Source organism: Nilaparvata lugens, chromosome 1 (genome assembly GCF_014356525.2).
Source record: "Nilaparvata lugens isolate BPH chromosome 1, ASM1435652v1, whole genome shotgun sequence".
NCBI lineage: Eukaryota > Metazoa > Arthropoda > Insecta > Hemiptera > Delphacidae > Nilaparvata > Nilaparvata lugens.
This window is the reverse complement of record NC_052504.1, coordinates 55,644,948-55,662,582: the sequence shown is the minus strand read 5'-3', so window position 1 is coordinate 55,662,582 and position 17,635 is coordinate 55,644,948. Positions and strand designations below refer to the sequence as shown.

Below are 17,635 nucleotides of genomic sequence, written 5' to 3'. Positions count from 1 at the left end.
CAGCTTCTGTACCCTGAGGAGCGGTTCGATGTGCAAGAAGCTTGCACCTCCCCATCCCACAATCCCATACCGCATGAGGGACTGTGCTAGAGTCATCAACCAGAAAAGGTTAATAAAATTGCAATAGTATCCTTTGTTTAAAGACTAATAGATATTATAGATTCAGGTGATAAGGCTGCTGCAATATTTCTCGATTTATCCAAAGCTTTTGATTGTGTGAAACATAAACATTATTTATGTTCATGGACGAAGAAAAGGTTGTAGAGTTCTTGGCAGTTGTATTAGACAGGAGATTAACATGGCATCCTCACATTGAGAAGATAACATAATAAAATCTCATCTGGTATATTTGTCTTGTGGCAGCTTGCTAGGTTAAATGATAAAAAAATCTGGTGTGGTACATTCACACAACAACTTTCCTTGCTCATTGAACTGCAAGCCTCATTCTTAAACAAGAATTATTTATTAGGGGAATAACATAATAACAATTGGCGGCTACATATTTAAATCTATGATAAAACTAGCCGCCAATTATTGAATTAGAATGCATTCTGAAAACTATATTTAATAAAACTATATAACAATAGTTTTATCATAGATTTAAATATGTAGCCGCCAATTGTCATGATGTTTTTCCCCTAATAAATTATTCTTGTTTAAGAATGAGGCTTTCAGTTCAATGAGCAAGGAAAGTTCGAGGGCTTAGGGTCACATGAGCGTATCTACAAAATGGCAATTTTTCAGTACAGCCTGATTCAAGAATTAATTTTTCATTTTTCCTGCAATTTATAGAATTTCCAAAATCGTAATAGAAATTTAACGAAATCCATTTTTTCAAGATTATTACGGATCTCCTGTAATTTTTCCAGAGATGAGACTCATGTCAGTTGATAGGGCTTATAAATAGCTATCCAGACTATAAATTTGAAAGAAATCGTTAGAGCCGTTTTCGAGAAAATCGTAAAAAACATGTTTTTTTTAGTCATTATCCACCTTTTTTCCGTCATTTTGAATTGAATTTCTTAGAGACGGATCTCATGGTATAAGGACCTTAAGTTTAAAATTTCAAGTCAATCGGTTAATTGGGAATGGAGTTATCGTGTTCACAGACATATCGTGTTCACACACACACACACAGACCAACACCCAAAAATCATGTTTTTGGACTCGGAGGAACTTGAAACGTATAGAAAACTTGAAATTAGGGTACCTTAATTTCTTTCGAAAGCAATACTTTCCTTACCTATGGTAATAAGACAAGGAAAGTAAAAATACTGTTAACTGCCTATCATGGTCTTGTGCTATCACATATTAGGTACGGTATGCTATTTTAGTATACCAAATATTGGTTAGTGATTGTCCAAATTCACTAATTAGTGAGTTTTATAGGCGATTCAACGTTCTGATTCTTCTGCATATCCAAGGATAGAAACATTCAGGTTAATATGAAAATAACTAATCACCAATTATTATTAATAACCAGTATCAAGCATGTTTTATTCAGACATATATATAAAATTCAGTTAATACTATGTAGAAATCACGGTATTTAGATGAAAACGGTAGGGTCATGAAATGTGTGCGCAGTGGCCAGCCAGCAAGATTGCGTCATCGCCACCAAACGAGGTTTTTAACACCTATTAGAGATTTATAAAACGTATTTTTGTTAAAAACAGATGATTGGATATATAATGACGTCAGCTACACCGGAAATTTAGCACAAACATGCGCGTGACACCTACCGTCTTCTTCTATATACCGTGGTAGAAATACCCAAGCTGATTTATTACATACAGTATCAAACCTGATTTATTCAAAAAGTACGTATATAATATAAAAACAGACAGATAATACTCATGTTCAATTATTCAATACAAACCCGCAATTCCTTCAAACACTGAATACTTGAAAATTCTGGAATGATTACACAAGATAGGCCTATCTTCTATGATTATAAAAAAAATCTAAATGATCTAATTTTTCATTCCTCCGTTGAAATTACTAACTTTGGAATGGTTTCAGAAAATATAATTATGGATTTTTTATTTTCATCGATTTGACTTTTATGATATAGTTTTATGCACCAATTTCCTAAACCGTCATACTTGGAGAATATTATTGATGCCTAATATGTTTATGGTCGAGCTCACTTCTTCCATTGCTCTTTTTCGTAATCATATTGAGAGGAGAGACCTTCAATGATGCCGTACTCCATGTCCAACAGACGCTGCAGTTGAAGAGAACGGCGATCTTCGTTAAAACTCCTTGGCAACGGACCAAATCCTGCCAAAAAAACAAATATTTTATTAGTAACCTGAATCTGAATTGTTAAATGAAAAATAGTCCCTTTATTTTTATAATTGTAGATACAATTACAGGTCATATGAATATGAATAGGAAAGAACAACAGACTTGGCACAAAACTATACTATTCTAAAATTTTGATAAAAATGTCCAAAAAAATAGGTTATGTAAGTGGAAACCTTAGATTGACGCATTGCTTTTATGGAATACAGTGTTGTCAGATTTCACAGAAGCCAGAGAGCCTGTGAACTAAATATGCGAGAGAAAGAGCAAAAACCAGAACGTAGGTAATTTAGATAGAAGCAGCATGGAAATGGCAACAATGTGCTTCTATTATTGTAAGAAATAACCACGATATGAAAAGTAGACGGCAGAGGCCAAAAAATGTACGCGCAGTATCCAAGTGGTTACATGACGTCACCTCCACCAGCCGAATTTTCAAGCCCTATTCGCGAATCGAACAACTATTTCTGAAATCAGATAATTAAAGAGAAATGACGACCAAAACATCTTGAATTTAGCTCAAACATGCGCGTACCGTAGAAATAACTTTGGCCAAAAAGCTCCGTGCAGCTAACTATAGTCTGAATAATGTAAGATGAGACTTGTCTCTCCACCCAACAAAATAATAGCGTTGCCAAATCGTGTAACATTCTCCAATCCATAATTCAACAACAGAATCGTATGTAAAAATATCATCCTCGAAATTCTAGTAGTTCTAAAAGTCTACAGCTTCACTAGTACGAAAGTATTAAAACTTCAGTATTTTGTGGATTATCATTTCAAATAGTTTGAAATAATGTAAAACAGCAAGGGTTTACTTATGCTCACTAATGGCTCACTACCTTCTTGTTTACGCATATTGCTGGTTTAAACAAACGCTCAAATACTTTTGACCCAGTTTAAACTGCGTCTTCACTGGTTTCAGATGGAATGAGCACTTTTGACAACTGGAAAAATAATTTCAATTATTCCTGAGAAACTTTCTCGCTTTCACCACCCACTTATCTTTTGAAACAAAAAAGTTTCTAGCATGTCAAAAATTTCAAGTTTTCCGCTCGAACTGTCTCGACATTGACAAACATAATCATTTATTAAAGAATAAATTAATATGGGTTGGATAAAAATGATCCAGTTACCAATAGAAAGGAGAAATTCTTCCTGTTATTTTGATATAAAATAAATCATAATACTGACATCCCATAATATCGAGGCAAGTAATATTCAAAAGAAAGACATATTTTCGCAATGTTTGAATTTCATCAAAAAAATTTTTTAATCCTCCAACTCTCAACTCTAAAACGTTTTCAGGACTACTGGGATATCGGGGATGATTTTCTATTCGGATCGGAGATCCAATTCTGTGGTTAAATTGGAAATTTCAAAATGTTACAATTTTACACAATTTGGCTACGCTGTAATTTCTTCGGATGGAGGGCCAAGTCTCAACTTATTTTATACAGACTATGAATTCAAATTGAAAATTGAATTCAACATGTGTAGTTTGTTTGAAGATGTATGTGGTTTTGTATTTTATAGGAAAGATCACAGACCCAACAAAATTATGTCAATGTGAGTTTCAAATTTTGAACAATTTCTAGCAATAATTATTATTGATATTTACGATAGCGCAATAAATGACTTTCTCAAAACAAAAACGTAAACCTAAACAATATTTTCCGATCGATCTGCAACTTGTCAATCTATTTTGTTTTATCATAATATAATAAGATTTCCATCTATTTTATATCATGAAAAATATTTAATTTGATAATGGAAGTTTCTCACACTCACAATCGCTGATAGAGGGAGACGTAATTTTCATAGAAAAGTGGCAGATTCTATTTATTCATATGTTTCAAACATGAACAAGAGAAGAAAATAACCTCATTATTGCATAATTTTCACATATTATAACTAATATGCATATTTATCTAGGTCCATGCTATAATGTGCACATTACAACATCACAATCAATGCCATCATAAGAGGGGTCTTTTCGCAATGCATTTTCAAAACTATACTATAATGAGGACTTTATGCAACGACTTGGACATTATAACACGGCTATCAATGTTGGTGTGCTTCACCTCCTTATTCTATAATTTTCACATAATATTATAACTAACATGCATATTTATCTATGACCATTCTATAATTTAATGACCGCCTCGAATAATGTAGGCCACTTCTCAAAAAAATTAAAATCCTATATTCAGCCACTTAATAAGTATTACTCATTGATATAGGTGAAAGACAGCCTGAAAAGGAGCAATGAGCATGTCCACCACACTCAAAGTGCAGGAAAATTATAAATTCCACGAAGCAGACTGACGACTCATAAGAGATTCAAAATAGCAGCGCTTAAATTATTTAACCAGCTACAGCTGAGAACAGGTAGTTTAAATACAAGGTGAAAGAACAGCTCATAGAGCAGCCCATCAGCACTGGCAGAACTGGATATTTGTCACGGATAGACACTGCCATCCCAGAGTTAAAGAAGAGGTACCCCGAGACCCGCTATAACAGTATCTGGTGTCCCCAGTCAACGACCAACAATTCAAGTGAGTAAGTACAAGTATCAAATACTACATTTTTGAAACTATCAATTCTTGTAAACCATATTCTATGCAATTGAAAGCTAGGGCCCCACGGGCAGCATTAATGAACATTTCTTGTCTCAGCTAAGCACGACTTTGCAACATACAGTACATGTGGCAGGTACTTGGATGCTTGGCGAACTCAGGTAAGTTTTGTTTGAGAATACGGCCGACCACAAACTAACCTATCGCTCCTTTCTAACCCAATCCTTAAAACATGAACCGTGAAAAAATGGAGATAGGTCACGGAAGTTGTTATTATCAATTCAGGAATCACAGTGATTGAAAGAATAAGATGTTGATGCTGTTAATACCAATATTATTGTATATTATTGGTAGTAATATTGACAACAGCAACATTTTATTCCTTCAATTATGGAGAAATGCCACAATATCTCCCACCAAACAATCAAATTATTATAATAACAATCACAATATTTATATATTCAACTATAAATTTTTACCATCTATTGCAATTTTTATGCAATTCAGGTGCATTTTATATAGATTGAGGAGGGATGATAAGTTGGAGGGTTTGGACCTGCCTGAGAACACATTAATGTGATGTTTATTTGAGTAGACATTGACTGACCGAACTCTTTGATTCCGTACATCAACCAGATGCCCATGGAGATGTAGATGAGCGTGCATCCGAAGATGGACTTCCACTGTCCGGTGGGCGCCTCCATCTCAGCGAAGGTCTGGCAAAACGAGGCGCGGTAGAGCGCCTTCTTCTCAGCCACTGTCAGCTTCCTCCAGTCGCCTTTCTCCTTCTCTTTCAACGCCTCAACAAACAAACATCAATCATTTTATTCATGAGACTTCAAGTTATACTCTAATTAAAATAAGTGAGATTATTGCCAGATTGTACAAAATTCAGACATTTTCAAATTTCTAATTTAAGTAAAGGCCATGTGATTCAATATACTCGATATGACACAGCTGCATAAGTTGTTTTGTAGAACGGCCATTTCTATGACAATCTGATACATGAAGCTTGATTATAAGAGTAAAATAGCTTGAAAATTAGCTAGTACCGAATAAGTAGAACAATAGCCGAACACTAGAGTAGTTGGATTAAAAGATGGAGATAGCCTACCCCGTCAAGGGCAGACCAAGCCCTATAAGATAAGCCCATTCAACATTTTTCACTCAACAAGATTTTCAAAACATTTACAAAATTGTAAGCCATCGACAACAAATTTCAATACAAAAAATAACATAAATAATAGATATATCACGAAGGTACAAATTACAAATTTCAAGCCACACTTATTCACTAGGAATAATTTAATAAGTAACTAATAATGTAAATTGGTATTTTTAATTTTTGTTTTGAATTTATTATTTTATATTAAAAACTTATCAAGAAAAGGGCGCTATAATGTTATTTTATAAACTAGTAGTTCTGTGAACAGTAGACATCGCGCTCAGTAAGTTACATTGACCTGTTATGTTTTCTCAAAAATTAATAATTTATCAGTTTAAAATGTCTAGAAAAAATCCTAAATAAACATAAAGCTTTCTGTCCTATCGTACCGTGACGTGTCGTCCCGGAATGTGAGTGTGAGCGCTGTTATCAGGTCTGGCTGCAACTGTCTACAACGTTGATGGAAAGATACATTTTCAAGATGTTCGATATTTTTGAACGGGTAGTATTATAGTCCACTAGACAGCTGATTTATGATGAATTTATTCTAAAGTCTGATTTTTACGGTAATATTGGCGTTCAAAGGAGGCTCCTTTTTTTGTATTATCCTTAAAATGCAAAATTTCAAAAAAAAAACCGTATGTATACGTCGACGCGAAATTCAAAAGAACATACCTGTCAAATTTCATAAAAATCTATTGCTGCGTTTCGCTGTAAATGCGGAACACATAAAAATAAATATATAAACAAAAATAGAAACATAAAGAGAAATGCAAAACCGTCGACTTGAATCTTAGACCTCACTTCGCTCGGTCAATAAAAATAAGTAGCCCTGAATACATACATTTCAAGAACTAAAAATGCCCTATTACCATAGGTAAGGAAAGTATTGCTTTCCGAAAAAAATTAAGGTACCCCAATTTCCAAATTTCTATACGTTTCAAGGTCCCCTGAGTCCAAAAAAGTGGTTTTTGAGTATTGATCTGTGTGTGTGTGTGTGTGTCATCTCCCAATTAACGGAATGACTTGAAATTTGGAGCTTAAGGTCCTTCCCCTATAAAGGTGCGTACAGATATACGCGCCGCGAACATGAGCAATTCACTTTTAATCAGCTGACTATATCTGTATTTTTACAGAAACGGTAAGATACAGATATAAAAAGCTTGGCATCAGCTGATTAAAAGTGAATTGCTCATGTTCGCGGCGCGTATATGTGTACGCATCTTAAGGATCCGACACGAACAATTTCGATCAAATTCAATTCAAGATGGCGGTTGAAATGGCGAAAATGTTGTCAAAAACAGGGTTTTTGCGATTTTCTCGAAATAAAAACTGCTCCAACGATTTTGATCAAGTTTATACCTAAAAAAGTCATTGATAAGCTCTATCAACTGCCACAAGTGCCATATTTGTAAAATTTCAGGAGCTCATTACTTGATAGGGCCATATTACATGGGGATAAAAATTTTAAATGCTTTGCCACAGAGAATCCAAGAACGTGTAACTCCTGATCGTTTCAAAGACAGCCTGAAATCTATTCTCTTAAAAATTTGCCCTTTTAAAATTGATAAATTTTTTGAAACAATCTTCACTGTAATTCAAGGCTATACATGTTCTAATATGTATCATGATCTCATTCATCTATTCATTTTTTGTGTAGTTGAGAAGTTGATAGTGTGGTCCTTATTCATATTATTTAGACAAATTATTAGTCTTTTTATTTAATAATCTATTCATTAATTCTTCATTGTTCCCATTTATATTTAAGTTGACTTTTCATACATCACTAGAGCTTTGGTCTATCAAGTGATTTAATGTGAAAATTGTATAATAAATAAATAATAATTCAACTGATGATTTCTAATTTGCGAGACGCGGCGCGCCTCCTGTATGATTTGAGCTTAACTGTCGAGCAAAATTATATGCGCCATGATGTGATGTGATGGCGGTAGACGAGTAGTCCAGTCAATATAGACATAAAAAAGGGGGTGTGCTTGCAATTTATATTGTAGTTCTGATTTTCTAATATATTATATTATTCAAGTCCAGAACCAATTTCTTCATGCAAAATTTCCTTGTGCTAGATACAGAGTGGCCCAAAAACCTCGTATTTTCGGCTCATTTTTCAGTTTTCAGCTATTTCTGCCAAATCTCGTAATCGGAAAGAAAAATTTGCTTTTGCCTTTTTTTAGATCATGAAATTCTGAATAGAATGAGATCATTTGGAACTCTCTATCTCCAATGAGTTCTGAGTTATGATTTTTCAAAAATGAGTGAAATTTGAAGAAAAATCAATTTTGATGAATTTTAATATTTGATCAACAATAGCTTCCGATTGTTACCATTTAGATTTATGATTCAAAATCCCTCTGGGCGTATTTTTGTGCTCTACAATCTGAGATCAGGTAGAGCACTCTATCTCATATAGATTTCCAGGTACACATGACAACAATGCTCCTTATATTGTGAAAAACACCTAATTTTCAGCTTCAACCATCATCACCAACTACATTGTCCTCACATTGATATTTCGCACAATGACACAGGTTCATGAGATTATGTTCTATGAGAATCACCCGTTGGATGCACTTCATTTTAGTATTTCCTAGTGGAAAGGACACCTCAAGGATCAAAATTTCAAACACATAACTTTTGATATAATGCTCAGATTTCATCGGACTACACTTCATTCTTCTCGGCTCGTCAAGGCGGTCCAAAATCATGCATCATGCATACAGGGCCACCCTGTATCTAGCACAAGGAAATTTTGCATGAAGAAATTGGTTCTGGACTTCTCTTATGTACCCAAATAATATATTGAAAAATCAGAAACAAATTGCATGCACCAATGTAAATAGTGACTGGACTAGAGGTGGTTGACTTACGGTGTAGTTCTTTAGTAAAACTATCAAAGGAAATAATATAGAGGTAATATTATGTGATTTATTCTGTGAGAAGTGGTTCCATTCCAAGTGTGTTAAGCTATCAAAAGAAGAATATGAAGGAATTCAAGTTCTTGGTGACGCTGTAAAATGGCACTGTGGAGTATTTGAAGAGAGGTTATGTCAAGTGAAAAATCATAACGTGAACATAGACAAAATTTTATCTCTATCTGAGAAGGTAAGTAAAATGGACACAAAGTTGGACGTTATTAATTCTTTTAATTTAACTTTTTGAAAAACTCGAAAATTTAATTGAAAAAAATTTAAAAATTCTAAATTCCAACGGCAAACCAGAACCTGTGTGTCAAACTGATAGTTTGAAATTGAATGGTGCTTGTGAAAACAAACGCAATAAATCGACAGTTCGTAAAAAATCGATAGTCAATATCGATCTTGTTGACAACAGAACATCAATAACGGATACAGGTTGATGTGACAAGATACGACTTTGTGACATTTCGGATCAATTTTCCAGTATTGAGGTTAAGTGTACTCAGGCTCAGGCTCAGACAGCAATAGTAAATAAAACTGTTACTAATGGTTCTTCCGATTTTATCCCTACACCTGATCAGTCAAAAAAAAAAATGAAACCTGGGCTACTGTGGTTAAAAAAATCAAATAAGCATAAAAAAGTCATGATTCTTCACTTATCCAATTACAATCTTCGGTTAATCCCAAATTGCAGGTGAGTGATAAGAAGAGGTTCAAGCGTAATAGCGTAATTCTTGGTTCCATGAAAGCTAAAGATGGTTTTCCTGTACCTCTGAAAGCTGCTACAAAAATGTTCTGGTTGTTTTTATCTGGGTTTTACTCGTCAGTTGGTACAGACAATGTTGTGTCCTATCTAAAAAAGTCTCAAGGACTCAACTGTTTATGTTTGTGAACGAATCAATTCCAAATATAGCACTTATAGCTCTTTTAAGGTTGGTATACCTCTTGAACTGGCCGATGAACTGATGCATCCCAACCTATGGCCACAAGGATGTGTTTTAGGTAAATATAGGGCGCCAAGAAACAAAACTGTGTCACAAAACCGTTTTTTACAACCAAGTCAAGAACGGCAATTACTGACTTGAATTTAAAATCAGTTCCTGACAAAATTGTGCAAGCTGTTAGAAAATGTTTATGTATCTTTAGTGTGAATATACAATCGCTCCGTAATAAAATACATGAACTGGAAATTATTTTATGTAAAACATCAGCTAATGTATTTTGTGTTAACGAGCATTGGCTCCTAGAGGATGAGATTTCTTTATATGTTCCTGAAGATTTTGTATTGGCTAGCTGCTTTTGCAGACAGTCACCGTATGGAGGCTCTGCAATATACGTGGCTAAGAGTATGCTGTTTGAACAGCTAGATGTTGAAAAGTACTGCATTGAAGCAGCTGCTTTTGAAGTTTCAGCTATCAAGCTGTCTAAATTTAAGGTGCTAATATTATGCATATACCGACCTCGAGACCTAAATGTAGATATTTTAAAATAAAATGCTAGTGTTAGTATTGTATTGTTAAATCTACTAAGATCATTTAATATCTACTGTGTTCATAAATGTCCTACCAGGTTCAATTCTTGTCTTGACATTGTAGCATAAAATATTTCAACCGACAGTGTGGAGCTGAAGTTTCTAGAATAGGACCTGATCTCTGATCATGTAGGTATTTGGTCAACTTTCTATTTGGATCCTGCTTCAGAGGTTGATGACGCATGTAGTGAAACATACATTAAGAAGCTTTTTATTACGCAAGATAATTTAAACTATTTCAGACAGTTATTGACTACCGCAGACTGGTCTGATATTTATACCAAAGATGTAAATAGTGTTGTTAGAAACTTCTTACATATTAATGTTAGCTTTATATTTCAATGTTAGCTGTCCTTACATAAATTTTAGAAATAGAAATGGTAAGAAAAAAGCATCTGTAATAAACTGGTTTACTCCTGAACTTGATAGTATGCGTAAACTACTTTGATTTATAACAAATGGAAGAGCTCTAATAACCTTGAGTATAAAGTTATGTTCAAGAATTTGAAGATAAAATACAAGCAAGAGATCTCTAGGGCAAAACTTGTAGCTAATGGTAAATTTATAGCTGAGGCTAAAAATCAATGCAAGACAGCCTGGCAAATTCTCAAAAATGAAGGTACCGGTAATTTTGTAAATTCAACGAAACAGGTCATTCCAATCTCTCCTGAGCAGTTTAATAATTTTTTTGTTAATGTGTCGTGTGCTACTGGCAATAATCAAATAGTAATAGTACAAATTATGTAGACTACTCTGATCTTTTAAATAATAGTATCAATAGTAATCTGAATAACCAAAATTTTAAATTTAAGAAGGTTGATGAAACAATCATTAGTCTCATTATAAATAGAATGAGCCACTCAAAATCTGAGGATGTGTATTGTATGTCAAATTATTTGTTGAAAAATGTAGTTGATGTTTTCATATGTGAACTAACTTATATTGTAAATTATATACTAAGTGAAGGAGTTTTTCCTGAGTTTTTAAAAGTTACCAAAGTTACACCTGTTTATAAGAAGGAGGATCCTAATGAGCCCCAGAACTTTAGACCAATAATTGCAATTAATTCAACTTAATGAATATTTTGTCAACAACCAGCTGTTTTATCCTTCTCAGTTTGGCTTTAGACCGAATCATAGTACTTGATGCAGTTGAAAAACTTGATGAATATGTTTTGAATGGTTTTGAACTTGAGCAACCTGTTGGATCTCTACTATTGGACTCAAGCGAGGCGTTCGACTGAGTCACTCACTCTATACTCTGCAAAAAACTTGAAAAGTATGGTATAATAGATAAGGAGCTCATGCTGATCAAGAGTTATTTGAAAAATAGAAAACAAATGGTTAGCTTGAATATCACAAACTCAAATTTCCTTGATGTGACTGTGGATTTTCCTCAAGGATCAGTCCTTGGCTCTTTTCTGTTTCTAGTCTTTGTAAATGGTTTTAGTAAAAATGTTTCTGTCTTCTCAATATTATATGCAGATGATACCACTCTGGTACATAAGGACGTTGATATAAAAACTATTCAGGATACGCTTGGAATAACTATGGATGAGTCTAAGGAGTGGTTCAATGCCAACATCCTCAAGGTGAACGAGATCACAACAGAGCAAATAGTATTATTTTCTCTCAACAATGTAAGTACTGGTAATCTAAATTTGAATGATGATGTTTTCAAGCCTGTAAAGTTACTAGGAATGTACTTAGATAGTAAACTTAGCTGGGAGTATCACCTAGTGAATTTATGTAAAAAGCTTTCTAGAGTAACATTTCTCTTACGAAGACTAAAATATTGTGTAAACCTTGATATAATTAAAATGATATACTTTGGTCTCTTCCTTTCACACTTGATGTATGGAGTAAAACTGTGGGGCAACTCATCTTCTTCAAAAAATGAATTTATATGGCAAAAGAATGCACTTGGAGTTATATTTGATATGAAATACAATGAATCTTGTAGAGGAATTTTTGTTGAACACAAAATTATGACTTTGCCTTGTTTGTATATATATTATAATTCAATCTCCGTAAAGAAACATCTGTCTAATTTTAATAAAAATATTTATGTACATTCACATAACACTAGACATAGGGATGATATAACTAGACCTACAGTTAGATTAACTAAAACTCTGAAAAGTCATAAGTACCTACAAATTCAAATGTTTAATTTATGTAATTAATGTTAAGCAGTTACCATTGAAAACGTTTTGTATTGCTGTTGATAAATGGCTCAATTCTGAAGCTTTCTATTCTGTTAATGAGTACCTGGAAGATTTCAATGTGTATATGTAAATTTGTTCGCTTTTATAGTCCAAATTGTGATACTTTACTACAATATTTCAATGTGTATGTGTAATTTTGTTCGTTTTTATAGTCCAACTTGTAATATTTTACTTATTGTTGACGAAGCCTATTGCTTATATTTTTGTAATGTTGTTTTATGGCCAATAAAATTCTTGATTCTTGATGTGTGAGGAAGTTAGTAATATTCTATGAATGTACTATTATACTACGAATGGATGATTTATTGATAATGTCAAGTGTGACTAAAGCTGATCAACTTCAACTACTTGAAAGCAATTTTATAAATTCCCAAAATTTCTTGGCCAGGAAAATATTCCCAAATCAGTTCCATTCCACAGGGAATAATCCCAACCCACATCACTAAAACTGTGGATAGATATCAAGTTACTGGTTAGCTCAATAAGAATAATATTAAATCAGTTGATACCTTCAGTTCAGCAGTATCGTAAGACTTGAACCGTATAGCTGGGAATGGGGTCATGACCTTGTCGAGGTAGTTAGGATCGCCACTCAATCCATAGCCAACGACTTCGCGATTTCCAATCTTTTCAAGCTCGTAATCGACCACACCATGATGTGCGGAACGACAGCTAGCAGCAAGTGGCATAGCTTGTTTACAGCGTGCAATAGACCCCTTCAGGCAGCTCTTCAAAATCTGACTTGCCATCTGAAATATGAACAAGAAATCGTATATCAGAGTATTATTTACTAGTGTCTTAATGTCAATGAGGCGACCTTCATAAAGAAATTCAAGATGACTGTTAGCATGTGAGTTGTGATTGGCTGAAATGACATATTATTAAAATAATAAGCCGGTCTCCGAGCTCGGGATTTAAGTAAGTTCTAGAGTTTAAACAGCTGGAATCAGAAAATTGGCTTTCCGAAACGTAGTCGTTGGCGTAGTCGTAGTCTACACTTAAATTAAATTTAAAGTTGAAAAACTAGAAAATTAAAAACAAAATGAAATGAATAGAAAATAGTGTAAAGTTTTAGCTATCTTGAATTATTTAAGAATGTTTCATTTCGTCAAGAAAAACGTTTTCAATTATATAAATGAGAAATAAAGATTATCATGAAAACTACGACAACTCCCCGTTTCGGAAAGCTAATTTTCTGACTCCAGCTGTTCAAAGTCTAGAACTTAGCTGAATCCCGAGCTCGGAAACTGGCCTAAAACTGGAAATAAATTATGTTTGGTAATAATTAGAAACAGGATCAACTCAGATTGAAAAAAATGAGGTTACCCAATCAATATTTCCTGTACCTTAGGCTAATTTCCTGAAATTAGAAAAGGCTGTTATGCTTCAGTTTCCAGACGTTCCTGAAAACCGAGATTGTTCCGGTTATTTACCCAAAGTCCCAGTATCAAAAAACGTTTTTTGAAGCGTTTGGAAGACCCGGAATTTTTTGTTTAGTAAGTTTTCTAATGTAAATACTTTGGTAAGTTGCCCCATTATGAATTGTATTGATCTTAAAAAGTTTCAAAGCTTGAGTTTAATACGTTTTAAAACAGAGAGACTTGATCAAGGAAATTGGAAACGACGGAAAATATACTCTTTCTAAAGAAAAATCAACTCCTACATTTAAAAGTGGCTTTCAGTGTTAGAGCGCGTTTGAATTTGTAAATAACTATTTTACATCAACGATTCAAAATATTCTTTATTGTTAACTATGTTTAGAGCTGCTTAAAACTGTTTTATTAAATACGGTATAAATATTTAGACCCACTCATGAATTAACACCATTTTTATATGCGGGTAGAATTTCAGTGAGGGGAGAGAATTTAGAAGGTTGTGATAGAAAATGTCCCGGTATTCTCTGAAAATGATAAAAAAATACTTGACTAGAGTGTAATATACTAAGCTGCAGGTAATTATTACTTTACTAATAAAAAGTGAATACTATATAGGCTACGGTTCACACCAAAATGCAACTCTTGTATGGATTGTTGGGAAAATATAGTTTTACAATCCGGTCACCAGACTGTGGAGAAGACAGGACAAGTAACAAGTAAGTAATTAATTTAGAAAAACCAAACCTAACTAACATATTATTTATTAATTGGATTAGCAGAAACAATACAATGATCAGAAAAAAAATCAGGCTATTGCCCAAAACTCCTTCAATTTCCTAATTTAGTTTCAAATTGTCCAAATATTATACATAATATGTTATGTCCATAACAGTGCATAAGAGCCAAACTACACCTACCTATAGTGAGGTCCACGTTATAATGACAGTATTTGATCAACTTTGGTTTTGCTATACTTGTCTATCATTCGACAAAGCCGGTGGTACTATCCTTTTCTAGGTCCACAACGATGCCAATTATGTTTTTGACAATGTAGAAATATAATTAATTAATGCAGAGAATCGGCATCGCTATTCTATCGTTATCTACTGTCATTATAAAGTGGACCTCACTATACACTATTTCACATAAGTTTCGTAGAATATGACGTTTAGTAAAATTAAACTATAAAAAAACAATTATAAATCGCCGACGTCTGATTTTTGTGATCAAAATAAAATACTAAATCGATTGCAAACAAAAATGTGATGACAGTTAGGGTCTATATGGGTAAACAATCTTGACTTGATTAAGACCGAATCATATACTAATATTGATGCAGTTGAAAAACTTGTAGAATATGTTTTGAACTCAAGTAACCAGTTGGATCTCTACTATTGAACTTGGCGTTCGATTGTGTCTCTCACTCTATACTTAGCAAAAACTTTAAAAATATGGTATTATAAATAAGGAGCTCAAGCTAGTTGAGTTATTTAAAAAATAGAAAACAAATGGTTAGCTTGAATAGGACAAACTCAAATTTCCTTGATGTGACTGGGGGTTCCTCAAGGATCAGTCCTTGGCTCTTTTCTGTTTCTAGTCTTTGTAAATGATTTAAGTAAAAATGTTTCTGTCTTTTCAATATTATATGCAGATGATACCACTCTGGTACATAAGGACGTTGGTATAAAAACTATTCAGGATACGCTTGGAATAACTATGGATGAGTCTAAGGAGTGGTTCAATGCCAACATCCTCAAGGTGAACGAGATCACAACAGAGCAAATAGTATTATTTTCTCTCAACAATGTAAGTACTGGTAATCTAAATTTGAATGATGATGTTTTCAAGCCTGTAAAGTTACTAGGAATGTACTTAGATAGTAAACTTAGCTGGGAGTATCACCTAGTGAATTTATGTAAAAAGCTTTCTAGAGTAACAGTTCTCTCACGAAGACTAAAATATTGTGTAAACCTTGATGTAATTAAAATGATATACTTTGGTCTCTTCCTTTCACACTTGATGTATGGAGTAAAACTGTGGGGCAACTCATCTTCTTCAAAAAATGAATTTATATAGCAAAAGAATGCACTTGGAGTTATATTTGATATGAAATGCAATGAATCTTGTAGAGGAATTTTTGTTAAACACAAAATTATGACCTTGCCTTGTTTGTATATATATTGAATCTAATAAATTTTATCTCTGATAAAAATTTAATCTCTGTTGAGAAAAATCTGTCTAATTTTAATAAAAAAATTTCTGTTCATTCACACTACACTAGTCATAAGGATAATATAACAAGACCTACAGTTAGATTGACAAAAACTCTGAAAAGTCAAAAGTATTTACAAATTTGCATGATGTATAATTTATTACCAGATAAATGTTAAGCAGTTATCATTAAAAAATTTTGTATTGCTGTTGATAAATGGCTCAAGTCTGAAACTTTCTATTTTGTTAATGAGTACCTGGATTATTTCAATGTGTAGGCTATGTGTACATTTGATCATTTGATATAGTCTACCTTGTAATATTTTACCTATTAAGCCTATTGCTTACATTTTGTAATGTTATTTTATGACCAAAAAAATTCTTGTTTCTTGACTTTAGCCCATGATTTCATAGTAAGTAGTAAGTTAATAAGTTGGACAAATGAAAATTAAATTAGTATTTCGACTATTCATGTAGAGTTGCATAATTATGTTTGCATTTTTGCAATACGGTATGAGATGTATCAATAACTTTCTAGACAAAAATGTACTATTTAGTAGGCTAATAAAGTCCATGTTTTTACATAAAACACAAGAACAAGTTAAAAATAGGAATTAAATTTGTCGTTTTCCTGTAATGAAACTATGAAACAATCGCAATTTATAATAACATTGTTAAATAATAAAAACAAGTCAAGTTTAGTGCACCACAGCGCACAGCCCAATAGAAAACAAGGGTTTTTGATAAACAACAGTAGTAATAAAAGAATATTATCTTAATACATTGTATCCAGAAGTTGAATTAAAATTTTGTATTTTGTCACCAACCTGTGATAGTTCAACACTAAATAATTATTATTAAAAAATAAACTTTGACGTGACTTTTGCACTTTGATCGAAAGATGAAGACGAATAAAATTTTGAAAAGAGAAAATGGCAGATTGTGAGGTTAACTCAAATCGTCAAACAAGATAGTCTTTTGGAGCAGGTTCTGTGTGGACGTATCACTTTTCTATAAGTTATTCTACGCTATGGAAGTTAGCCAAAAATTAATATCAACGAAAACATACATACCTATAGTGAGGTCCACGTTATAATGACAGTATTTGTTCAACTCTGGTTTTGCTCTCCTTGTCTATCATTGTAAAGCTGGTGGTACTATCCTTTTCTAGGTCCACAACGGTGCCAATTATGTTTTTGACAGTGTAGAAATATAATTTATTAATGCAGAGAATCGGCATCGTCGTTCTCCCATCTTTATCCACTGCCATTATAACGTGAACCACACTATATATCCATAAAGC

General features: G+C 33.2%; 1 protein-coding gene across 2 annotated transcripts; it reads right to left on the bottom strand.

Moving 5' to 3' along the window:
- Positions 1-1,466: 1,466 nt before the first annotated feature.
- LOC111045402 lies at positions 1,467-17,352 on the bottom strand. 2 transcript variants are annotated; one of them, XM_022330803.2, is made up of 4 exons: positions 17,160-17,352; positions 13,255-13,494; positions 5,497-5,689; positions 1,467-2,283 (listed from the first exon to the last, which is right to left on the bottom strand). In XM_022330803.2, exons 2-4 carry the CDS (start codon positions 13,492-13,494, stop codon positions 2,147-2,149), a joined length of 570 nt encoding a protein of 189 aa, XP_022186495.1. In that variant the 5' UTR covers positions 17,160-17,352; the 3' UTR covers positions 1,467-2,146. The 2 variants fall into 2 exon arrangements, with proteins under 2 accessions (XP_022186495.1, XP_039293159.1); XM_039437225.1 differs by having other exon boundaries at positions 17,115-17,307.
- Between the last annotated feature and the right edge of the window lie 283 nt (positions 17,353-17,635).

Bases quoted from the DNA above. Each gene is read 5' to 3' on its own strand.
- LOC111045402 (XM_022330803.2), bottom strand. From the start codon at position 13,494: ATGGCAAGTCAGATTTTGAAGAGCTGCCTGAAGGGGTCTATTGCACGC. The intron at 5,690-13,254 runs GTATCAACTGAT...TTGTTTGTTGAG, and splicing joins ACGATACTGCTGAACTGAAG to GCGTTGAAAGAGAAGGAGAA. The intron at 2,284-5,496 runs GTCAGTCAATGT...TTTTTTTGGCAG, and splicing joins GTACGGAATCAAAGAGTTCG to GATTTGGTCCGTTGCCAAGG.